General features: G+C 47.4%; 1 protein-coding gene across 1 annotated transcript; it reads left to right on the forward strand.

The window, feature by feature from the left end:
- The first annotated feature begins 542 nt into the window (after positions 1-542).
- Positions 543-20,171, forward strand: LGALSL (galectin like). The gene is made up of 5 exons (XM_060230668.1): positions 543-598; positions 1,161-1,232; positions 1,379-1,467; positions 2,687-2,864; positions 20,014-20,171. The coding sequence occupies exons 1-5, from the start codon at positions 566-568 to the stop codon at positions 20,155-20,157; spliced, it is 516 nt and encodes a 171-aa protein (XP_060086651.1). The 5' UTR covers positions 543-565; the 3' UTR covers positions 20,158-20,171.
- The last annotated feature ends 6,394 nt before the right edge of the window (positions 20,172-26,565 follow it).

Below are 26,565 nucleotides of genomic sequence, written 5' to 3' on the forward strand. Positions count from 1 at the left end.
CCCGGGAGTTGGCAACCCTACAAAACCACAGGCTTCATCTGCTGAATCTCCAGGATTTCTCCACCCGGGAGTTGGCAACCCTAAACCCCAGGCGCAATCTGCCGAATCGCCAGGATTTCTGCACCCGGGAGTTGGCAACCCTAAACCCCAGGCGCCCTCTGCCGAATCTCCAGGATTTCTCCACCCGGGAGTTGGCAACGCAGGCAATCCCCCCAATCGCATCCCCGTCTCCTTCCCTCCCTCCGGGGCGCGCCGCCTCCTCTCCCTTCCCTGCGCTCCGAGTGCGCCCTGGCGCGCCGGCGGCGGCCTGGCTGGCTCGTCTTTGCGCCGCGCTCTGCTGCTGCTGCGTCGAGAGCTGGCTGGCGGCGGGGCTTGGCCAAGGATCTCCGCCTGGCTCCGGTGCCGCCCGGCTGGGCCAGCCCCGGCCAGCGCCCGCCTCCCTCCCTCCCTCCGCCTCCGCCCCTCCCCTCCCCTCCGCTGCCAGGTCAGCTCCAAGCGCTCGGCCGGCGCCGCTCCAAGCGGGGCTCCCCCTTCTCCTTCTCCAAGCGGTGCCCTCTCCGACAAGATGGCGGGATCGGTGGCAGAGCGGGACGCGGTGGTAAGGCAGGGTTGGGGGGGGGGGAGCGCGCGCGTGCATGTGGGAACGGGGACCCCCCCCCCCGCCTCCCCAAGCATGCAAACCAGAGCGATGGCCGCGGGGGGGTGGGGGGGGTGGTGGTCTGGAAGGATACCGGGGCAGGCTTGCAAAGCGAGCCCCCCAGAGGCGCACGGTTGCACAGGGGCTGGCACGGAAAGGGGCGCCGGAATGCAACCGAGCAGCGCCTTCTGGGTCGCCTAGGGGCTTCTCCACCACCACCACCGCACGCACACACACTCGTGGCATCCAGGCGGTCTCCCCAGAGCGTCCAGGCATCGTCTCCAGGCTCCTGCAAAGGCCGGCGACTCCGGGAATCGCGCCTGGAACGCTCGCTGGGGAACAGCAGCAGAAAGGGGTCGACCGCCTTTTGTTGTGCGAAGGGATTCTCTCTCTCGGAGTCTTGGAAATTGGGGCGCTCGCTGGCCTCCCCCAGGCCCACCCTGCCTGCGCTCTGGTGCCAAACACAAAGGAACGCTTTTGGCAGCATCCAGTTTCCTTTTTTTTTCTCTCCCCCACCCTTCAGAAAATAGAAGACGGGCATTTAAACAACTCCCTCGGCTCCCCGGTCCAAGCGGAAGTGTATTTCCCACGGCTGGTAAGGGCATTTTCTTTTCTTTTTTTTTTGGCTCTCCTGCTTTCTCTCCTTTCCCCCACCTCCGCTTGCTGGCCTTGAATCTGGCACCTGTTTGAGATGTTCGCTGTTCAACCCCTGCAACGCTTTTTGTCCCCCCCCCCCCCCAGATTGTCCCGTTCTGCGGCCACATCAAAGGAGGCATGCGACCGGGCAAGAAGGTCTTAGTGATGGGTATCGTGGATCTCAACCCGGAGAGGTAAGGATACGGGAGAGGCAGCACTCGCGTCCCATTGGCTGGGCCTTCCTGGCTCCCAAAAACAGCAAGGAAAAGTGCGCCGTTCCCACAAAAAAACAAATGCGCCTTGGCAAACCGCCTTCGTTTCTGAAGACTGGCCTATTTTTGTCTGCGGTTGTAAATATAGCGAGCGGGCTTTCTCCTTTGACCCCAAGGGGGAGAAAGGCTGGCTTTCCCTTGTGAATGCGAAGCGCCGCTTCATACATGACCGTGGTTCTAAGTAGGGATAATTTCCATGTAGGGGGAGAAAAAACAACCCAGTTGTGTGTGGAGTGATTTCTAAGGGGAAAAGGAGATTAGCGAGGCAGGAACCAACACCGGCGTTACCCATAATGTCATGCTTGGCTGGCAGCCAGGAAGACAAGTTTAGATGTGTAGGTGTGCAGAAGCTGGGAAAAGTGAGCGCACTCCACCTTGGATGTGGTCACTCGTTGAGAGAATGAGAGAGTTCCTGTGTTACGGCACATAAGATGCCAGTTGGGTGTAGTGGTTAAGTGTGCGGACTCTTATCTGGGAGAACCGGGTTTGATCCCCCACTCCTCCACTTGCACCTGCTGGAATGGCCTTGGGTTAGCCGTAGCTCTCGCAGGAGTTGTCCTTGAAAGGGCAGATTTTTGAAACAGCCGAAATGGACATATTAACAGATCTCTTGAGAGAAGACACGATTTGAAAATAACATGGCAACCCTTCTATGCATGGATGGAGAATTCTAGCTTGGAGACGTTATGACTGTTTGAGTATGACAATTAATTGTTTTATTGAGTCTGTAAGCTTTATATTTTAGTAGACACAGATTATCGATTAGAGCAATAGCTTAAGTATGTACAGGGGTGGAATTCTAGCAGCTCCTTTGCATATTAGGTCACGCCCCCCCGACGTAGCCAATCCTCCAAGAATTTACAAGGCTCTTTTTGTAAGCTCCAGGAGGATTGGCTACATCAGAGGGGCGTGGCCTACATGCAAAGGAGCTCCTGCTAGAATCCCACCCCTGAGTATATATAAGGAAATGATGTATTGTTGGTGAAACGATGAGAAATTGAAATGTAATTGTTAAAAAAAATTCTTTTCCCTATTCCCTCCCGCTTCCCCTTTTCCCCTACCTCTTTTCCGCCCCCTTCGTATGAAATTCAATAAAATGCTAAACCAGAGCGAATGAGAGAGTCCCTGTTCCCCTTTACAGTTTTGACATCAGCCTCACGTGCGGGGACTCAGAAGACCCGCCGGCCGACGTCGCGATCGAACTGAAAGCCGTCTTCCCGGACAGGCAGTTCGTCAGGAATTCGTGCGTCTCCGGAGAATGGGGTGAAGAACAGTCGTCTCTTCCTTACTTCCCGTTTATCCCCGATCAGCCCTTCAGGGTGAGTGCTGCTAATGGCTCGTAAAACAGCCGTGGCTAATTGATTTAGAATGTCCAATGTTTGTTGTCTAATGTCCGCGAGTCGGAGAGAATATCGAGCCGGAATAATTCGGGAGCGCGGAGCAAGGATCGCCAAGATTGTTCCCATTGACACTTTTTGGGGACATTCTTTGTGATCCACCTTCGGTCCAGTGTAGAGTTGCCAACCTCCAGGTGGCCCCTGGAGATCTCCCAACTGTCACACTTGGTTTCCAGGTGACCAAGATCAGTTCCCCTGGAGAAAATGGCTGCTCTGGAGGGCGGACTCTATAATGCTATACCCACCGAGGTCCTTCCCCTCCCCAAATCCCACTATCCCTAAAATCCACCCCTAAAATCTCTGGAAATTTTCTAACCCTAAATCCCAGTGAGAAAGCCAGACTATAAATAATGTAAACATAAACAAACAATCCATTTTAAAAATAAGAACATGTTTTAAAAGACTGCATCCCTATTAAAGGGCATCCTGTTAATTCAAGAGTCTGACTGAAATGTTGAAAAGTTATTAATAGAGTTATGTATAGCCTCTCTCCCTGACATTTTGTGGTTGGCTCCGCCTCCTATGGCAGCCATTTTGTGACTGCACCTACCACCCTGTGTCAGAATTCAAAAGGTACCTACAAGCTAGAAAAGGTTGTGGACCCCTGGTATAGAGACTCCCTTGAGACGTCAGAGAGATCTTTGCTTTAATGAATGGTCGGAGAGAGAGCCCAATGGCAGGCCGTTCCACCAACGATAGTTAGTTACTGTTTTATGTCGCACTGGGATATGAAAACACGGTTTGAACTCCAGCCCCACCCACCTCACAGGGTGTCTGTTGTGGGGGAGGAAGGTAAAGGAGATTGTGAGCCGCTCTGAGACTGTTCGGAGTGGAGGGCAGGATATAAATCCAGTATCTTCATCTACCTCACAGGGTGTCTGTTGTGGGGGAGGAAGGTAAAGGAGATTGTGAGCCAATCTGAGACTCTTTGGAGTGGAGGGCGGGATATAAATCTAATATCTTCTTCTTCTGTTAACCACAGTTAGTAAACAACTGTGACAGGGGTGTCAAACATGTGGCCCGTGGGCTGAATCAGGCCCCCGAGTAACTGGCTGCCGTCTGCTTCCTTCTCCCTCTCTCTTGCTTCTCTCGTCTCTTGCATCACAGCTTTGCAAGGCTTGCTCAATCGCACATGAACTATAGAGAAAAGCCTCTATTTTTCTCAATTGGCTGAGGCTCCTCTCTTGGGGAGGAAGGGGAAAGGCAGCGCTTGTTCTTCCAGGCTCTCTCAATCACACAGCAGAGCTACTGAGCCAAGTCTGTCTTCCTTCTATTGGCTGCGGCTCCCCTGGGGAAGGAAGGAAAGAGCCAGAGCTTCCTTTCCCCAGTTCCCTGGATCCCATGGGAGAGATACAAAGAAAGCACCTTTGAGACCAATGTGCTAACATTTTAAGCATGTTTTAAGTTTTTTTTTAAAAAAAAATCTTTGTTCGTCTGTGTCCTTTATAAAGTTTATATCTCTGCTACCTAATCTTAAATAGGTACACACGTGGCCCAGCCCAACAAGGTCTCATTTATGTCAGGTCCGGCCCTCACAACAAATGACTTCGACACCCCTGAACTATGACTTTGGGTACTTTGCAAGAGATCCTGGCCTAACCCTATCCTTCCCCCCCAGTTTCTGCCCAGCCAATCAAACCTCTGATGGTCAAATCAGAAGCTTTGCTGGCCAAAGCCCTACCTGGCCCCGCCCACTTCCTAAAAACACTTGGTGGGTGCTGGAAAAGATATCAGATGCCACGTTGCCCGGGGGCACCCCGTTGTAGAACCCTGCTGAGCCGGGATTTCATGTTACGCGAATGTACTTTGATTCCTCTTCGAGAAACTCCAGATGCAGGAATGCTGCAGTACATTAGAGGCGGGGACATTTCTGTGGTATAGCAGCCGTTCTGGTTTGGATTATTATAACCATAAATGAAGAGCGCCGTAGAAGGACACCTCTGTCTGAAGTGGTTGCTGTGTAATTCAGTCGCTCTCTGCGCTTTCCAGTTTTATATAGGTCGTTCTCAGTTCATGTGCTTCTGAGGAAGTCCATGGAAAGCCTCCACAGGTGTCTCCTCATTATATTCCTAGTTAGCAGAAGGCTAAATGCAGACCCATAAAGCAAATCTACAATTTATCAGTTTTGCTTTTAGAAGAAGAAGAATTGCAGATTTATACCCCGCCCTTCTCTCTGAATCAGAGACTCAGAGCAGTTTACAATCTCCTTTATCTCCTTCCCCCACAACAGACACCCTGTGAGGTGTGTGGGGCTGAGAGAGCTCTGAAAGCAACGTCACCCCAGAGATGGAAATGACTGGTGCTTGCACAGGGGACTACCTTTACCTTTTTAATAACAAGAAGAAGAAGACATCCTGCCCTCCACTCCAAATTTCAGAGTCTCAGAGCAGCTCACAATCTCTTTTACCTTCCTCCTTCACAACAGATACCCTGTGAGATGGGTGGGGCTGAGAGAGCTCTCCCAGCAGCTGCCCTTTCAAGGACAACTCTTGCGAGAGCTATGGCTAACCCAAGGCCATTCCAGCAGCTTCAAGTGGAGGAGTGGGGAATCAAACCCAATTCTCCCAGATAAGAGTCCGTACACTTAACCACTACACCAACCGGCTCTCTTTGCTGTTGCTACATACAACGCCATCTCCTTTCTTTATCACAAAAAAAGAGGGTGTGTTGCCTCAAAACAAGGTACATGCAGAAATTTCGACAAAGGAATGTTTGAAAATCAAACAGAGTTCACACTGAATGTTTAGCCCAGGGGTGGCCGGACTTGCTTAACGTAAGAGCCACATAGAACAAATGCCAGATGTTTGAGAGCCGCAAGACAGGAGAAGGAAGGGCAGTAAGAAAAGCGGAAGGAAAGCCAACAGGGAAGAGGGAGGGAGAGGTGGAAAGAAAGCAAATAAACTAAACTATAAACTAAACTAAAATGGGCTGAAATAGGCATAGTGGTGGCGCCGTGATATCATTTCTGGCGCCAATCCAGGAGTGACGTCTGCGTGACGCTCTAGGATTCATTTGGATGGAATCCCAGAGCTGACACAATGATGTCACTTCCTGGTTTGACCGGAAGTGTTGTCACAGCGTTGTTGCACCGCTTGTTTCCCTCCATTTGCACATCTGCACCCCTTCATCTAGCACCCCTGGATAATCTAGGACAGGGGTGTCAAACTCATTTGTTATGAGGGCTGGATCTGATATAAATGAGACTGTGTTGGGCTGGGCCATGTCCGGCCGGGCCATGTGTGTAACTATTTAAGATTAGGTAGCAGAGATATAAACTTTATAAAGGACACAGACAACCACGACGGAAAAAAAACAACCAACCCTTAAAATAAAACATGCTTAAAACATTAGCACTTGTTGGTCTTAAAGGTGCTTTTGTATTTCTCCCATGGGATCCAGGGAACTGGGCAAAGGAGGCTCTGGCTCTTTCCTTCCCTCCCAGGGGACCAGGAGGAGGAGGAGCCTCAACCAATGGAGGAAATTGAGGTTCTGCTCTGTAGCTCCTGTGCAATTGAGCAAGCCTTGCATAGCAAACTAAGATGAAGAAGGAAGCAAGAGAGAGAGAGAGAGAAGAAAGCAGACAAAAGTCAGTTGCTCGGGGGCCTGATAGGAGCCCTCTGACGGCCTGATTTGCCCCCCGGGCTGCATGTTTGACACCCTTGTTCTAGGATATATAAGTTTCCCTTTTTCGGGAACTGAGCATTGAGGGGCTTTTTGGTAAATGTACCGTGTTGAGCCTGCTAGTAAGAGACAGTCTGATCGACCCAGATGCTGAATGTTGCTTTGTTCTCAGGAGCAGATAAATTACCCAGATCACAAGCAACCCAAATTATAATAATTGCTAGCATGGCTGCTTGTTATTACACTTCCTGAGAGGAAGAGTGTGGGCGAAGAGTGTCATTTTGCATATGAAGTTGGCATCTGAGGTCATTTTGGGATAGAGGCCAGCTGGTTACACTTCGGTTATAAGGACAGCCTGCATTAATCTGCTCTGACGCTGTGGATTCTGCGAGATAGTTCTGCGTTTTCCGCGCTTCCTAAGGAGCGGAGATGGTAAAATGCCTTGGCCAGTGTCAGTGAGGGACCATCTTACTGAACTGTGTGACTGTATTTGGCCATCATATTAAAAATAGTAGTTTGTTTTGTCTGGCGCAGGGGTGGCCAAACTGTGGCTCAGGAGCCGCATGTGGCTCTTTCACACATATTGCGTAGCTCTCAAAGCCCCCAGTGCCCTGTTGGCCAGCTTGGAGAAGGCATCTGTCTCTTTAAATCACTTTAAAGAGCCGGTTTGGTGTAGTGGTGAAGTGCGTGGACTCTTATCTGGGAGAACCGGGTTTGATTCCCCACTTCTCCACTTGCAGCTGCTGGAATGGCCTTGGGTCAGCCATAGCTCTTGTAGAGTTGTTCTTGAAAGGGCAGATTCTGGGACAGCTCTCTCAGCCCCTCCCACCTCACAGGGTGTCTGTTGTGGGGGAGGGAGATAAAGGAGATTGTGAGCCGCTCTGAGATTCTTGAGTGGAGGGCGGAATATAAATCCAATGTCTTCTTCTCCAAATCAAGCCAGCTGGCAGCTTGGAGAAGGCATTTAAAGTTTAAGTTGCTTTCTTTCTACCTTTCCCTCCCTCCACCATTGATTTCCTTCCCTCCCTCCCTTCCTTATTCCCTTCCTCCCTGCCTCCCTCCCTCCCTCCCTCTCTCTCTCCCTCCCTTCCTCCCTCCCTCCCTCTCTCCCTCCCTTCCTTCCTCCCTTCTTCCCTCCCTCCCTGTCTTGTGACTTTCAAATATCTGACGTTCATATCTTGCGGCTCTCAAACATCTGATGCTTATTGTGTGTGGCTCTTATGTTAAGCAAGTTCGGCCAGCCCTGGTCTCGTGGATCAGTATGGTGGTAGATTTGACATAAGAACCAGACACAAATCGCTATTTAGTTTCTGAGCCAACAGTCTTGTTTTGACTTGCTACCCATTTGGTGTGAGGACTGGGTGGCAAGAAGTACTTCAGGCCTCTATAAAAAATATTTCCCCTCCATTTGAAGAAGTGAAAGATCGAGAAAGTGGAAAAGAGAGGGAGGGCAGGAAGACGCTTACCGATAGGGATTGGAATGACCTGGCTGACAAACTAAAGTTTGTCATGAATTCTGGCCGGATAGTGAAGCGAACTGAAGAACCGCCATGAAACTTCCACAAATTTGGTGCAATTCGTGGTGGTTCGTGAAGAGCAGAAAGCAGGGTTTAAACGACTCAGAGCCGTTTAAACGCAATCAGCTGAGTACTGTCGCTCAGCTGTTTGGAAACCCCTGCTTTCTGCTCCCCGTGAAAAGCCGTGGGGAGCAGAAAGCAGGGGTTTAGACTTTAAACGCCTCATGAACCAAAATGAACAGGTTCGGTTTGTGAACTAGCATATTGGTTTGTGGTTCAGCCACAAACCGAACTGCAAACAATGTGGTTCGCCAATCCATGACAGAACAAAAGATTCTCTAAGCACACATAATTGCTCTTTCAACTCCTCTCTCTCTTTTTTCCAATTCTGTTTTCATTTTAGTTTTCCAACATTCTCCAGTAACACGTTAAAAACTGACAAAAATTTTGGCAGGGTAGGAGCTTTCATGAGATATAGCTAGAATAATAATAATAATAATAATAATAATAATAATAATAATAATAATAATAATAATAATAATAATAATAATAATAATAATAATAATAATAATTTTTATTTATACCCTGCCCTCCCGGCCGAGGCAGGCTCAGGGCAGGCTCAGGAAGTCCATCTGTCCTATGTATTGGAAACAATGTTCCCTCTAAGCTGAGTTAGGGTTATCTTAGCCCAGGAAGGATGGCCCCAGAGCAAACTAATTCATGCAGCGACCAAATCGCTCTCTCACAACTTTAATGCCAGTAGCTCACCAAGTAGAATTTTTTGCTCACAAGACTCCACAGCTTAGAGGGAGCATTGATTGGAAAGTGGAGGGATTTCAGATGCCAAATGACATTAGCAAACAAATGACAATAGCAGGCGTGATTGGATCGGGTGTGATACGCAGAGGGGTAATAGGCATGGAGAAATCAGCATTGGTAATGAGACAGGAAACCTAGGTCTCGATTCAGTCCAGGAGGATGTCTTGAGTTTCATTATCAGCTGCAGTCCAAGAGTCTAGATATAGAACAAGATATAGGACAGATGGACTCGCATGGAATTCACCGCCACAGGAGGTGGTGACGTCTGCCAGCATAGCCAACTTCAAGAGGGGATTGGATAAACATATGGAGCAGAGGTCCATCAGTGGCTGTTAGCCACAGCATATTGTTGGAATTCTCTGGGGCAGTGATGCTCTGTAGTCTGGGTGCTTGGAGGGGGCACAGTGGGAGGGCTGCTAGTGTCCTGGCCCCACTGATGGACCTCCTGATGGCACTTGGGTTTTTTTGGCCACTGTGTGACACAGTTGGACTGGATGGGCCATTGGCCTGATCCAACACGGCTTCTCTTATGTTCTTATGCATTTTGTGAACAGTGGCTCACAAAGGCTGCTACCCCGCCACCAATTTGGTTGGTTTTTAAGATGCTACTTTCATCTTGCTCTTTCCTTATATCTTGGCCGTCTCTTGAGGCATAAGGGGTTGTTCCTGCAGCTGTTTTCTTTTATTCCAATGAAATTTTCCCCAAGGACTTGCGTTTATTAATTTATATGCTAGGCAAAAGACCGAAGAGATTTACAGAACAGTCCTAGGCAGAATTATACCCATGCAAGCCCATTGTCTAGATCGTGTACCATCAAGTCGTGGCCAACTTATGGTGACCTATCGTAGAAGTTTCAAGAGGCATTCAGAGGTGATTGGTCATTGCCTGTCTCTGCCTCCCCGTCCTGGTATTCAAGCGAGCACTCACCAGGGCCAATCCTGCTTAGCTTAGATCGGGCTCGTAAGGGCAACTCAGATGGTTTCAATGGACTTAGAAGGATCCAGGGCTTTTGCATATAGGCCACACCCCCTTGATGTAGCCAATCCTCCTGGAGTTCTCAGTAGGCTCTGTACTGAGAGCCCTGTAAACTCTTGGAGGACTGGCTACATCAGGGGTGTGTGGCCTAATATGCAAAGGAGCTCCTGCTAGAACTCCACCCCTGCCCCCTGAACTTAGCTCACCACCATCTATTCGTTAGTTTGGTTTTTAGAGTTTCAATTGTACCTATGTGGAAATTGTTTTTATTTGTTTCGTCGCCTTACCCACCCTCAGCCTGCTTGCGGGGGAGGGCGGGATAGAAATCCCATAAATAACTATCATCCCAAACTCATTATTTTATGTTTTCCTCCATCAGCTTTTTTTTTTTTGGTTTTGACTGTCCCGATGCAGACAACGCTATTAAGTCACCTGGAAGGATCTAATTCTGCTTAAGGCTGTACGACTGATATGGGGCAGAAACGTTTTTGTGGAAACTTTTCCCAGATGGAAAATTTCCCAATGCTGTATTTTTTTTCCGTGGGAAAATCTTCCACCCCCACATATGTCAATATAATTTAGTCCAGGGGTGGCCAACAGTAGCTCTCCAGATGTTTTTTGCCTACAACTCCCATCAGCCCCAGCCATTGGCCAGGGTATAAATCCAATCATCTCCTTCTCCTCTTCTTCTTCTCATGATAGAGTGACTAAATGTGAGACAGAAAGCATAGATAAACCTCAGTGCTTGTACCTGGTCCTTGCTTGCACATGGTGCGTTTGATTAATTTTACTGGCATTGCTCAAATATTTAAATTATCTATGAATTTCAGCTTCAGTACCTTGATTGGTATACACCAAGGTGGCCAACGGTAGCTCTCCTGATTTTTTCCTTTTTGCTTACAACTCCCATCAGCCCCAGCCATTGGCCATGCTGGCTGGGGCTGATGGGAGTTGTAGGCGAAAAACATCTGGAGAGCTACCGCTGGCCACCCCTGGTATACATCAAGTATATATTTACACTAAGTATACTTTATTGGCATTATACACACACACACACACACACATATAAAATAGACTAAGTATACTTTATTGGTATACACTAAAAAATATATATTTTACCCCCGAAGGTACCTTCGCTCCATAAGACGCACACACTTCCCCCCCCCACACACTTTTTTTGGGGGGGGGGGGAAGTGCGTCTTATGGTCCGAAAAATACGGTATTTAAATTAAATTATCTATTTAAATTGGAATTGGAAAAATGTCCAGTTTCGATTTTCTCAGGGAGCCCACATCGCTGTAATGACCCGGGCCTTCTTCGTCTGAAACACTGTGGCAGAGTAATCTCATTTCTCGCTAGTTTGACATAATAATTTCTAATTGAGAGCTGATAAACAATGGCTGGAACCAATCATTTAACTCTGATTCACACATACTTGCGCATCAGTTGTCGACACACAATCCAATGGGTTATTATTTGATGTGTCATAGCTTTGGACGTGAACCATCGTCACCGGCGGGTGCAGCATTTGAGGTGAACCTCAACTGTGTGGTCTGTGATCTTGGATGACTCCTTCACTCAAGCAGCTCACCCCTTCCCCCTTCCTGTTCTACTGATCCAGGTTGCAACAGCTACATATAAACTCATTCCTTAGTAGCCCTGACCTGGATAGCCCGTTCTCATCAGATCTCAGAAGCTAAGCTGGGTAGGTCCCGGTTAGTACTTGGATGGGAGACCACCAAGGAAGTCCATGGTCATTGTGCAGAGATAGACAATAACATAAAAACACAAGAGAAGCCATGTTGGATCAGGCCAATGGTCCATCCAATCCAACACTGTCTCACACAGTGGCCAAAAAACCCAGGTGCCATCAGGAGGTCCATCAGTGGGGCCAGAACTGGATGGGCCATTGGCCTGATCCAACATGGCTTCTCTTATGTTCTTATGTGACATGGAGTGTTGGACTGGATGGGCCACTGGCCTGATCCAACGTGGCTTCTCTTATGTTCTTATGTGACACAGAGTGTTGGACTGGATGGGCCACTGGCCTGATCCAACATGGCTACTCATATGAGATGCTCTGTTTTCTTGGTGCTTGGGAGGGGCAACAGTGGGAGGGCTTCTAGTGTCCTGGCCCCACTGTTCTTATGTGACACAGAGTGTTGGACTGGATGGGCCATTGGCCTGATCCAACATGGCTTCTCTTATGTTTTTATGTTCTTAAAGGCCAACCTTGTGTAGCTTCTGAGATCTGCTGAGAGAGGGCCAGCCTGGGTCTTCCAAGTCAAGGCAAGGGAACGAACAGAGGTGGTTTGCCATTGCTTGACTCTGCATAGCAACCCTGAACTTCCTTGGTGGTTCTCCCATCCAAGTACTAACAAAGGCCAACCTTGCGTGGCTTCTGAGATCTGATGAGATTAGGCTAGCCTGGGCAATCTAGGTCAGGGCAAGAGATGTTCGGAGGTAGTGTGCCATTATCTGCCTCTGTTTAGCAACCTTGGGCATTCAGGACCCTGGACTTCCTTTGAGATCTCCTATCGAAGTACTGACCAAGGCCAACCCTACTAATCTTCTGAGATCTGATGAGATCAGGCTAGCCTGGGCCATCCAGGTCACGGCAAGAGAGGCACAGAGGTGGTTTGCAATTGCCTGCCTCTCCATAGCAACCCTGGGCTTCCTTGGTGGTCTCCCATCCAAGTACTAACCCAGGTTAACCCTACTTATCTTCTGAGATCTGACGAGATCAGGCTAGCCTGGGCCATCCAGGTCAGGGCATGAACTGTTTACCACAGCAGAAAAAAGAGGAACATGGAAATTAACTGTGCACTAAATGTCAAATGTCATTGACTAGTCAGTACCAGATAATTGCCCCCTAACTCCAATGGACGTGTTACCACAAGCAAGCATTCACGGGACTCTGAGGAGGACATTTGTACGCACTGTTTCAATGAGATTTATCCCGTGCCAACGTGCATAGGCTTGGAGCCTGAAGCGCATGAGAAAAATAGCCGCCTTGTTAATCAACACGCTTACAAAGAGCTGGGCTACGGTCCAAATCCGGCTGAAGCCAATGAGGGCTTTTCCTGTTGCCTTGAATAGACCTGGTTCTGGCTCTTTGGACTGGGAGGGGTAAAGAAGTCCACTAAGGCGTGTGCATTATTTGTTTTGGAAACGCAGATGCCGCCTCTCCTGAGATGGTGCTCTTAGGCAGCCTGTGGAGCAAAAGTCAGGAACTCCTTTGGTGGTGACTGACGCACGATGGGCCGATTATTTGTCGAGTGCATGGAATGCACCTGTAAGTCAATGGGAGAGCTCCATTTTGCCACCACCATAGGGGAGATAGATAGATAGATAGATAGATAGATAGATAGATAGATAGATAGATAGATAGATAGATAGATAGATGATAGATAGATAGATAGATAGATAGATAGATAGATAGATAGATTGACAGACAGACAGACAGACAGACAGACAGACAGATAGATGACAGACAGACAGATAGATAGATAGATAGATAGACAGATAGATGATAGATAGACAGACAGACAGATAAACAGACAGACAGACAGATAGATAGATTGACAGACAGACAGATAGACAGATAGATGATAGATAGACAGACAGACAGATAAACAGACAGACAGATAGATAGATAGATTGATTGATTGACAGACAGACAGACAGACATATAGATGACAGACAGACAGATAGATAGATAGACAGACAGATAGACAGATAGATGACAGATAGACAGACAGAAAGATAGACAGACAGACAGACAGACATATAGATGACAGACAGATAGATAGATAGATAGACAGACAGATAGACAGATAGATGATAGATAGACAGACAGATAAACAGACAGACAGACAGACAGATAGATTGACAGACAGACAGACAGACAGACAGATAGATAGATAGATTGACAGACAGACAGACAGACATATAGATGACAGACAGACAGATAGATAGATAGACAGACAGATAGATGATAGATAGACAGACAGACAGATAGATAGATAGACAGACAGACAGACAGACATATAGATGACAGACAGATAGATAGACAGACAGATAGATGATAGATAGACAGACAGATAAACAGACAGAAAGATAGATAGATAGATAGAACAATGGATGGATGGATAGATAGATAGATAGATTGACAGACAGACATATAGATGACAGACAGACAGATAGATAGACAGACAGACAGACAGACATATAGATGACAGACAGACAGACAGACATATAGATGACAGACAGATAGATAGATAGACAGACAGATAGACAGATAGATGATAGATAGACAGACAGACAGATAAACAGACAGGTAGATAGATAGATAGATAGATAGATAGATAGATAGATAGATAGATAGATAGATAGATAGACAGACAGACAGACAGACAGACAGGCAGGCAGGCAGGCAGGCAGGCAGGCAGGCAGGCAGGCAGGCAGGCAGGCAGGCAGGCAGGCAGGCAGGTAGGTAGGTAGGTAGGTAGGTAGGTAGGTAGACAGACAGACAGACAGATAGATGATAGAGAGAGAGAGAGATTATTCCCATCAAGTCATAGCTGATTTATGGCAACCCTGCTGTGTTTTAAAGGCAAGAGAAGTTCAGAGGTGGTTTGGCCTTGCCTGGCTCGGCATCATAACCCTCGTATTCCTTGGTGGTCTCCCTTCCAAACACTGACCAGGGCTGACCATGCTTAGCTTCCAAGATCTGAGGAGACCAGGCTAGCCTGGGCTATCTGTATCAGGGCTGTGTCATGACAGAGAGGCAGCTCATTTTTTGCTGTGCTTTCTCACAGACTTCTTGGGAAAACCTTCGCTTTTTCTAAGTTGTTCCCAAAGATAGGTTGGGGCAAAAAAACAAAAACAGTGCAGGAACGATGACCTCCAACTCTCCTTTCCGGTCCTTCTGTTCCAGGGCTGCCAGGCCCACCATGAGGGATAGGAGATTCCTCACCCTTCCACTGCTGATCAGCTGCCTATCCGGAGGACTTAACAGCAACAGGGGAAGCCTGCTTTTGCATCGGTGTTGCCAGCACTGCAGCGATGTCACTTCCGGTGGACCCCGGAAGTGACATCACCGTGTCACTGTTGAATTGGGACATTCTGGCATTTGCACAAAAACTTGATGGTAAAAGAGGAGTCTACCATAGAGTTTTTGCCCAAACACCAGAGCATCTCGTGTCACCAGCGACACAACAACGTCGCTGTAACACCGACCTAGATCTCCCTGCGCTGCTGGTAAATCCCCCTGCCAGTTGCCAGGAGGGCTTTGGCAACCATAAGCCTTTTGCGATGGAAGGCCCAGAAGCCAGGAGGACATGCTGGTCAAAGGTGAGGACTCTTTACCTGCCTTGGATACTTCTGAACATGTACGGTGAAGCTTGCTTAGAAGAGAATGTTGAGGGCGTCTATTTGAGTGTGGCTTATATTGGGATGTGGATTGCTAAATCTGAAGACTTCATATTTCATATCCCCAGTTCCAGGGGTCATTTTGTAGAAGAAGAGGTCCAGAGCTCATTAGCACAACTCATTTGCATATGTCCTGCACCCCTGACATCACCGGAAGGCGTACGAAATTATATCAGCTCAGCATCTACCTTGAAATGCTTCTTGAATTATAATTCATAATAAAACCCTACTCCCATCATACTTTTTAAAATAACTTTCTCCCACATGGCCACAGTGGCATGAGGAAGATTTCCATCTGTCTGCTTGATAATGTTTTGGTTATTTTCTCTTTTTTTGGGGGGGGGGGGGTAGGGAAAAATATTAGAAAGTTTGTCAAATCTTAAAGAGTTCAGCAAAATTCTCACGGGGTGGGGGTGGCGTTGAACAATGGAGCTTAACAGGGCTTTTTTGTAGCAGGAACTCCTTTGCATATTAGGCCCCCCCCCGCATTGTAGCCAATCCTCCAAGAGCTTAGAGGGCTCTTAGTACAGGGCCTACTGTAAGCTCCAGGAGGATTGGCTACATCAGGGGTGTGTGGCCTAATATGCAGATAAGCTGCTGCTAGAAAATGAGCCCTGGGCCACACACCCCCTTTGTAGCCAATCCTCCAAGAACTTACAGAGCTCTTCTTACAGGGCCTACTGTAAGCTCCAGGAGGATTGGCTACATCATGGGGGTGTGGCATAATATGCAGATGAGCTGCTACTAGAAAATGAGCCCTGGGTCACACACCCCTGATGTAGCCAATCCTCCAAGAGCTTACAGAGCTCTTCTTACAGGGCCTACTGTAAGCTCCAGGAGGATTGGCTACATCAGGGGTGTGTGGCATAATATGCAAAGGAGTTCCTGCTACAAAAAGCCCTGAAGCCTAGAATCAATTGGGGGGGGGGATAAGAAAGAAAGAGCACAGTAAAAGAGGTTCCGGAGCTCTGCTCCTGTGAGTTCCTGCCCAAAATGAGGCCTGCCCAGTTCCAAAACTCAAGTCCATCACTTGGTCTGAGTCATGTTATCTCCAGTCTGTTATCTCAGTTCAGATCCCAGTCAGTGTGATACTGGGTAGCCTTTGCCGAGGCGTGATGTTTGAGCCTCATTTCCTCGTCTGTAAAATCATAGAATCCTAGAGTTGGAAGGGACCTCCAGGGTCATCTAGTCCAACCCCCTGCACAATGCAGGAAACCCACAAATACCTCCCCCTAAATTCACAGGATCTTCATTGCTGTCAGATGGCCATCGAGCCTCTGTTTTAAAACCTCCAAGGAAGGAGAGCCCACCACTTCCTGAGGAAGCCTGTTCCACTGAGGAATCACTCTAACGGTCAGGAAGTTCTTCCTAATGACTCGTGACCTGACAGAAGGGCATTGAGGACATAAGAGACTTGTGGTCTGTACACAATCAAAGTGCTTACAGTTCATCGTCAACAAATGATACAGCCTTGCCAATAACTGTGCAGTAATCTGATACTTATAACAGATGACGATTGATTTACATTTGCGGCATGAGCCGCTGCCGTTGTTTCTTGGAATTCTTTTGACCGCAGTAATATTGATATTATGAGCAGAATGATTCTCCTTAGGACATGTTATCGTTAATCCACTGTGGTTTTGATTCTCGGTTAATCCATGCCATGGCACCTTTGCTTTGCGGATAATTTTCAAAATGTATCGAGCACATTTAGTACCTTGCCTTCGTAGCTTTATAAAGTAGGTTGTGATCATTCCCATGCTACTGATGGGGAACTGAAACGAAAAGACCGATTTCCCACTCACCTTACGCTGCTCTCACGTCGCTCTTCTGGAGAGCCAGTGTGGTGTAGTGGTTAAGTGTGCGGACTCTTATCTGGGAGAACCGGGTTTGATTCCCCACTCCTCCACTTGCACCTGCTGGAATGGCCTTGGGTCAGCCATAGCTCCCGCAAGGGTTGCCCTTGAAAGAGCAGCTTCTGTCAGAGCTCTCTCAGCCCCACCCACCTCACAGGGTGTCTGTTGTGGGGGAGGAAGGTACAGGAGATTGTGAGCCGCTTTGAGACTCTTCAGAGTGGAGGGCGGGATATAAATCCAATATCTTCATCTATCTTGCAGGGTGTCTGTTGTGGGAGGGGGAAGGTAAAGGAGATTGTGAGCCGCTCTGAGACTGTTGTGGGGGAGGAAGGTAAAGGAGATTGTGAGCCACTCTGAGACTGTTGTGGGGGAGGAAGGTAAAGGAGATTGTGAGCCACTCTGAGACTGTTGTGGGGGAGGAAGGTAAAGGAGATTGTGAGCCGCTCTGAGACTGTTGTGGGGGAGGAAGGTAAAGGAGATTGTGAGCCACTCTGAGACTGTTGTGGGGGAGGAAGGTAAAGGAGATTGTGAGCCACTCTGAGACTGTTGTGGGGGAGGAAGGTAAAGGAGATTGTGAGCCACTCTGAGACTGTTGTGGGGGAGGAAGGTAAAGGAGATTGTGAGCCGCACTGAGACTCTTCGGAGTAGAGGGCGGGATATAAATCCAATATCTTCATCTACCTCGCAGGGTGTCTGTTGTGGGCCGTTCTGAGAGTCTTCGGAGTGGAGGGCAGGATATAAATCCAATTTCTTCATCTACCTCACAGGGTATCTGTTGTGGGGGAGGAAGGTAAAGGAGATTGTGAGCCGCTCTGAGACTCTTCGGAGTGGAGGGCGGGATATAAATCCAATATCTTCATCTATCTTGCAGGGTGTCTGTTGTGGGGGAGGAAGGTAAAGGAGATTGTGAGCTGCTCTGAGACTCTTCCCAGTGGAGGTGGGATATAAATCCAATATCTTCATCTACCCCACAGGGTGTCTGTTGTGGGAGGGGGAAGGTAAAGGAGATTGTGAGCCACTCTGAGACTGTTGTGGGGGAGGAAGGTAAAGGAGATTGTGAGCCTCTCTGAGACTCTTCGGAGTAGAGGGCGGGATATAAATCCAATATCTTCATCTACCTCGCAGGGTGTCTGTTGTGGGCCGTTCTGAGAGTCTTCGGAGTGGAGGGCAGGATATAAATCCAATTTCTTCATCTACCTCACAGGGTATCTGTTGTGGGGGAGGAAGGGAAAGGAGATTGTGAGCCGCTCTGAGACTCTTCGGAGTGGAGGGCGGGATATAAATCCAATATGTTCTTCTACCTCACAGGGTGTCTGTTGTGGGGGAGGAAGGTAAAGGCGATTGTGAGCCGCTCTGAGACTCTTCAGAGTGGAGAGCGGGGTATAAATGCAATATCATCTTCTTCTTCTTCTCCACGGGGCTTCTGTCGGATTTCACACTATCTGTTCCGGGGCTGCAGCTAGCGTTGGCTTTTTTGCACGGCAAACAGAAACTGGTTTTTAGAGGTTTCTGTTTGCCCCACGAAAAAGCTGACGCTGGCTGCAGCCCCGGGGCAGACAGTGTGAAATCAGGAAGCCCCGTTGAGAAGAGGAACGTGAGAGCAGCATAAGGTGAGTAGGAAATCGGTCTAAGAGATTATAGTTTGTCTGCAGTGCGTCCTAGTTCTTCTGTGAGTAGGATTCCTTGTCCCCGATTCCCCCAGATCTCCAGCATCCAAGTGCAGCACACTTGATCAAAGTGACCATGTGATTATGTAACAGGATCTCACAAGATCACAATAATTCTACACATGACCTGCCAATTGCAAAGTTCATTGTCAAATGTACGTAGGGTATGAAGAAATGCATCTTTCAGGTGGAGGTCTGAACTGAGTAAAACTTTCGCCAGGAGTTTTAAAAGTGTTTGTTTCTGGACAGAGAACAGGCAGAGAGGGAGAACTCAGTTCAGTGGCCTTCCAAGTTTACCTCAGCTAAAGGGAAAGATAGTCCCCTGTGCAAGCACCGGTCGTTTCTGACTCTGGGGTGATGTCACATCATGACGTTTTCATGGCAGACTTTTTTACGGGGTGGTTTGCCATTGCCTTCCTCAATCACCTACACTTTACCCCCAGCAGCTGGGTAGTCATTTTACTGACCTCGGAAAGGTGGAAGCCTGAGTCAACCTTGAGCTGGCTACCTGAACCCAGCTTCCACTGGGATTGAACATGTCGTGAGCAGAGGGCTCCGACTGCAGTACTGTAGCTTTACCACTCCGCACCATGGGACTCCTCAGCTACCTCTTAAGAAATGCTAATGCATCCAGCTAGAGTAGGATGCTCCAGTCTTTCTCCCCCTGGCCATCCAAGCAGGGAACAGAGGTTTGGAGGCAAGTACTAGAAGGGCTTCAGGAAGAAACTTCTGGAGACTTCAGGAAAAGCTTCTTTGACCCAGCCTGACCTGGTCAGTAGGTAGGGAAAAGAGAGATGATAAAAGTCCTAGGAGCAAGGAGGAACCTCCCTTGGGTGCTGATTCTATCAAAGTAGAAAAATCTTTAACCTGTGGTCTGTAGGAGGCACGGAGGTAAAGCCTCAGAACATGGAAGGTAAGCTTGGAGTCTTGACCCTCCTAGTGGGCAATTTCTACAAAGGTCAGGTGGTGGCAGTGGTTGAGAAGATCCCCTCCAGGTGCTGGAAGAAAACCAGGAGGGCAGGGGAGAACAGGGCCTGCAGTTCTGCCACTAAGGGTATACATTTGCCCCATAGATACTCAATATAAAATGGACAACAGTTCCCATAATTGTGTTTTTCAAGTCCCTTGAAATGTTCCTTCCAACTAAAATTTTGATTGTGGTTCATCATTTATTTCTTACAGGTCGAAATACTTTGTGAGCACCCACGTTTTAGGATATTCGTGGACGGACACCAGCTTTTTGATTTTTACCATCGTATCGAGAAGTTGTCTTCTATTGACACGATAAAGATAAACGGAGATCTACAGCTTACTAAACTCGGTTGACCTTGTGGGTTTTTTTTTAAACTAAAGGTGAAAAATAGGAAAAAAAGATAAAAACCAAAATTTTAAGATTCCAAATGGGCTCAGGTGCTGTCGACACCTGTTGGAAGGAGCAGTGCCAACTCTACCTGGACGCGTCCTTGATAGGCCAATCATCACAGTTTCATTCCTGAGCACAGCAAAGAATATTGTCGATAAATTGAAATGCTGTTTATCCCAACAAAGAAAGAGACCGATGGTGAACCGATGAGCCTTTCTCCCTGTTTTGGATTTTATAAAGAAAGACTAACCCTGTAGGATAATCAAATGATAACGGATTCTAAAAGAGATACTTCATTGTGTAAACAGCAGAAGCTATTCCTCGTCCCCATTAAAAGGGCCGTTTTGGAACAAAGTGCTTCAACCTGTTACCGAACAGCAAGGAAAGGAACGAGTTTTCTTTTGCGGATACTGCTCCGACACTTAAGTGGATTAGTGTAAGTTGTAACACGAATCACACCAAGAGGGCCAAATATCGAGGTCGTTATTCGGGTCATTGATAATCATCTCGTTAAAACCGAGGGCAAAAAAGTCTCAAGGAGTTCACCAGCATGTGAACAGCTGGACAAACAGGTTGCAGTCCAGCACACTGTTGAGTAGATGTAAGTCCCTTTGTATCCGGGGGGGGAGGGGGGGCTTGAGCATGCTTAACTGTGCATTGGATTGCAGCCATTTTATCTTGTTTTAGCTGTGGGGTGGGGAAGGAGAGCGGTCCTGTAGGAACCGAGTAACGTCTTCTGGATTTGGCCCGTGTATTTTAGTCAGGGTATTTGCTTAGAATGTAGGTCATTACATGTTTTTGCACAATGTAATATTAATATGATTTAAAAAAAAAAAAGAAAAGCTTTCCTCTAGTTTATTTATTGATATTCATTGTGTTAATGTGTTAACTGAGAGCTGTTATGGGACGGCTGAGCGCAGCAGAGGATAAAGCTTCCTGAATGTAAAAATGTTGAATGGGTAAATGTTAACATACTATTTTGAAAATATGTCCTCTTGGTCTTTGGAAAGCTGGTGGCAGTCCTTGGGTGCCCTCACAGTTCACGAAAGCAAGGCCTCGTCGAGTCTTTATTCCAAATTGTTTTCAAGATGCTGTAATGGTCTCTCGGAGCTAAGGGATGATCAGGATGAAATCTCCTTCGTAGAAGTTGCTAGGTGTAGTCGCACACTTGAGAATACAGTTGTGTGTGTGTGTGTGTGTATGTGTTTTCTTCACAGACTGGCCTACTGAGGCTTGTGCTCTTGTTGGGCCAAAGGATGAAATTCTCAGCACCATCAAGGGCAAACATAGGGCCTGCCTAAGCAACCTGATGAGATAACGTAGGAAAATCCAATACGTTCACACAGAGCATAGTTGTCAATGGTTGTAACGCTGTCATCACTGTAATTATTATTACACAAGGAACGAAAACTGTTGCACTTCGTAGGGCATGTAAGAACTAATCCCATTTGTACCCTTTGGACAGTGTGACATGGTGGGCTCTAATAGAATTTGTTTGGGTATTATTAGGGCTGCCAATCCCCAGGTGGGGGCAGGGGATCCCCTGGTTTGGAGGCCCTCCCCCCGCTTCAGGGTCGTCAGAAACCGGGGGGAGGGGAGGGAAATGTCTGCTGGGAACTCTGTTATTCCCTATGGAGATTTATTCCCATAGAAAATAATGAAGAATTGATCCGCGGGTATCTGGGGCTCTGGGGGGGGCTGATTTTTGAGGTAAAGGCACCAAATTTTCAGTACAGCATCTAGTGCCTCTCCCCAAAATACCCCCCAAGTTTCAAAACGATTGGACCAGGGGGTCCAATTCTATGAGACCCAAAAGAAGGTGCCCCTATCCTTCATTATTTCCTATGGAAGGAAGGCATTGAAAAGGTGTGCCGTTCCTTTAAATGTGATGGCCGGAACTCCCTTGGAGTTCATTTATGCCTGTCACAGCCTTGATCTTGGCTCCACCCCTAATGTCTCCTGGCTCCACCCCAAAAGTCTCCTGGCTCCACCCCCAAAGTCCCCAGATATTTCTTGAATTGGACTTGGCAACCCTAGGTATTATAGTTTGAGGAATCACACATATGTGTTATTTTTTTTCAACCTTGTATTATTGGGGGAGGGCGGGTTGCCATCAGAATTTGTCTTGTGGTGATCCTGTAGGGCAGGGGTGTCAAGCTCATTTGTTATGAGGGCCGAATCTGACATAAATGAGACCTTGTTGGAATGGATTATGTTGGATTGTGCCAAGCCATGTCAGGCCGGGCCATGTATGCACCTATTTAAGATTAGGTAGCAAAGATACAAATTTTATAAAGAACCCAGACAAACACAAATATATATTTTGAAAACCTTAAAACATTAGCACTCATTGGTCTTAAAGATGCTTTCTTTGTATTTCTCCCATGGAATCCAGGGAACTGGGCAAAAGAAACTCTGGATCTTTCATTCCTTACCCGGGGGCTGGGGGGGGGGGAAACTGGAGCCTCAGCCAGTAGAAGGAAGAGAGGCTTGACTCAGTAACTCTGCTGTGCAATTGAGAGAGCCTGGCAAAGCAAGCTATTCCTCCCCCCCTTCCTCAGCTAATGGAGAAAATATAGACTTTGCTCTGTAGCTCCTGTGCGATTGAGCAAGCCTGGCAAAGCAAGCTGTGATGCAGAAGGAAGCAAGAGAGAGGGAGAAGGAAGCAGGTGGCAGCCAGTTGTTCAGGGGCATGATAGGAGCCCACCAGGGGCATGATTCGGCCCCCAAACTGCATGTTTGACACCCCTGCATAGGGTTTTAAGGCAAGAGACATTGGTTTACCATTGCTGTCTCTGCATAGCAACCTTGGAACTCCTTGGAAGTCTACCATCCAAATTCTAGTCTGGGTTGACCCTGCTTAGCTTCCGAGATTTGTGAGATTGAACTAGCCTGGGCTATCCACAAGGAATCAACGTGTATGGCTAGTTTATCTCCCCCCCCCCCACAACCTTGTGTTATAGTGGCTTTTAAAATCATTGTGAAGAAGGCTTCCCCCCCCTCCAGCACATCAATTTTAAAAAGGCAAACCCCTTCCCCTTAACAATTCTTAATTTGTTTGTTCAACAGTCCAGTGACCCACCGGTCTTGGGCAGAACCCATCTTACATAAGAGAAGCCATCTTGGATCAGGCCTATGGCCCATCCAGTCCAACACTCTGTGTCACATAAGAACATAAGAGAAGCCATGTTGGATCAGGCCAGTGCTCCAGTCCAATGCTCTGTGTCACATAAGAGAAGCCATGTTGGATCAGGCCAATGGCCCATCCAGTCCAACACTCTGTGTCACATAAGAACATAAGAGAAGCCATGTTGGATCAGGCCAATGGCCCATCCAGTCCAACACTCTGTGTCACATAAGAACATAAGAGAAGCCATCTTGGATCAGGCCTATGGCCCATCCGGTCCAACACTCTGTGTCACACAGTGGCCAAAACCCAGGTGTCATCAGGAGGTCCACCAGCGGGGCCAGAACTCCAGAAGCCCTCCCACTTTTGTCCCCCCAAGAACCAAGAACACAGAACATCACTGCCCTAGACAGAGTGTTCCATCTATACCTTGTGTCTAATAGCCACAGATGGACCTCCGCTGCATATGTTTACCCGATTCCCTCTTGAAGCTGTCTGTTCTTGTAGCTGCCACCACTTTCTGCAGCAGTGAATTCCATCCTTGCTTTGAAGCCACTGCTGCCGGCGATCTAGCCTTTAGCCATAGTTTAATTGACTGGTTGGTTCCCGTGTAATTCATTGAGCGAGCTGCTGGGTCAGTTTTTAAATTTCATACAAGAACCCAGTAAAATAAGAGTTGGGCCCTTTTTCTATGGCCCTGGGGGCCCATTCCGCCAGTTAAATTGCGTGTAGCCTTCCGAGAGAGGCCTGTTCTGGTCTGCGGTTCCCCAACAGTGCCATTTTCTGTAGCTGTTCTCTCTCAGAACAGATGGAACTATCCAGGGGTGGAATTCTAGCAGGAGCTGCTTTGAATAATAGGCCACACCTCCCTGATGTAGCCAATCCTCCCAGAGCTTAGAAGGCTCTTTTTTCTAAGCTCCAAGAGGATTGGCTAAATCAGGGGTGTGTGGCCTAATATGCAAAGGAGCTCCTGCTAGAATTCCACGCCTGGAACTATCTAGCATGAGGTACCACATCATTGTCAAAATCTGCCTCCTTCACCTACTAGTGTTGATAACATTACTCTTGTTGTTCTGGGGCATCATACCACACGAAAGTGGTGGTAGAAAGTGCCATCAGGTCATAGCTCATGTAGGGTGACCCCATTGGGTTTTCAAGGCAAAAGGCATTCAGGTGCAATTGCCTGCCTCTGTGTACTGACCTTGGACTTCCTTGGCAGTCTCCCATCCAAGTATTATCAGGGTCAACCCTGCTTAGCTTCAGAGATCTGATGAGGCTAACCTGGGCGAACCACACGAAACAGGTGGGACTTTTTAAAGAAACGAAGATGGTCAAGCCAGTGGTTGTGAGTCAACGTAGGAGAAAGTCCTTAATTCTGGGGCTTTTGTGGGGGGCTTTAAATCAGAGGGGATAAGTCTTCCTCAAAGATTACAGTAGCAAAAAGAAGGATTCCTGAGTAACTGATGGAGCCGTCCTGAGCAGAGACAACAGCCTTCTATGTCTGCTGAACTGAAGTGAAAAGAATTACCCTGCTTACGGTGTCACTGCAAGGACTGCCAGGATGAGGGTAAAAGAAGTAAGGTCTTAAAACGGTTCCTTAAAAGGAACGAAGAAGCACCTAGCCGTAGGCATCGGCACAGAACGCAAAATGGCGGTTCATTTCATTTTGTGGTTTGGCGGGTTACCCGATTCAGTGGTTCGGTTCGTGGGGTTTTTAAAAATTCCCTGAACAATTTGTGGTTTGTTTGCTTTGGGAAGGGCTAGAAAGTGCAGGCACACCGCGACGTGCCTGGTGTGATAATGTCACTTCTTGGTGATGTCATCATGCATCACGGCATGCAAGGAGGATGCCCCGCTGGTAACGACCCAGATGAACCCCCCCCCAAAAAAACCCATTTCATTTTTATTACGCGCACAGCACCATTCGCCAAAACGATTTGTAATGAACCACAAATCAGCCATTTTTAGCCCAAATCGAAATTCATGCTTCGATTCGTGCCCTTGCCTACCGAATAGTCATTTAAGCAGAGTGTTAAGTCCCGCTAAATCTTTAGATTTACTTCTCAGAAAACATGAATTGAGCACTTCAAGGCTACAATTCTAGGGGAAATTTTTCTTGGGACCAAGCCCCATTGAATTGAATAGCACTTAACTTCCAGGTGAACGCTAGGATCCAGTCCTAAGTAATCTTCTTGGAAGCAAATCAATGTGTTAAAACAATCGTATTGAGTAAATACCAAATGTATATATTTAGCAAATGCTGGGTTTACAATAAATTAAAACAGTATACTGCTTATGTCATTTGTGTAAGAATACGCAGAGTCAATAGGTATTTTTTTTGTTACTCTGCATACAGTAATTCTTAAGTGGAATGTTTCTTTTAAATTGATATCTATCGGGGTATTGCTATAGGCCAATCTTTCTGGAGGGCACAGATTAAGGCAACTTGTGACCTGTAAGAAAACTGGGAACTACCCTGGGTTCCTGAAGACTGCGTGAATTTGTGACTGGAGTTTTAAGCATGCAAGCTTTCACCTTCGAATCCCCGTCAGGTCAAATACCTGACTGGAATCTCACTTGCACTGTGAAGATTAACAAAGCTATCAGGAAATTTATTCCCCAGACCTTTCAAAACTCTCGCCCGTGTTTGGTTTTCTGTCTCAGCAGGAATACTAGCTTGTGGATAAGATGTCCAGGGGTAGCTCTCACACACAAAAAATAATTCAGTTCCCCTTAGGTTTTGCCATCCTGTTCCCCTGACACAAAGGCCCATGAGTGTTTAATTAAATTTAGACAACATATTTTAAACTGGAACTTCAACTTGAACTTCAGATGTCTCTTGGGCCTTTCCTCCCCCCCCCCCCGCCACCCCCGAAAGTTATTTTCAGTGTATAATTCCCACCCACCCCTTTCAGATCAGTAGCTTTGTATGAGTATTGTACTCTTTGTACTGCAGGTAGATTCTCTTATAGGAGTTTTGTCGGGATGAATTCACATGTATAAAATGTTGAAATGACTGTGTCATTTTATAACGATGTCTTAAGAAATCCAACAATATTTCTATACGGTAAAAATATTCTTGACAATAAAAAAAACACACCGGAAAAGAAGGTCATGTAAGATGTCTGGTTATTTGTGAGCTTCCTCCGTGAGACATATGTCGTAGCTATCACTGAGATCTACCTTTCATAAATCCAAAATCTAATTGAGAGTTTAATCCTTAGTTTATTTCAGAAAAATTACT

Source organism: Heteronotia binoei, chromosome 1 (genome assembly GCF_032191835.1).
Source record: "Heteronotia binoei isolate CCM8104 ecotype False Entrance Well chromosome 1, APGP_CSIRO_Hbin_v1, whole genome shotgun sequence".
Classification (NCBI taxonomy): domain Eukaryota; kingdom Metazoa; phylum Chordata; class Lepidosauria; order Squamata; family Gekkonidae; genus Heteronotia; species Heteronotia binoei.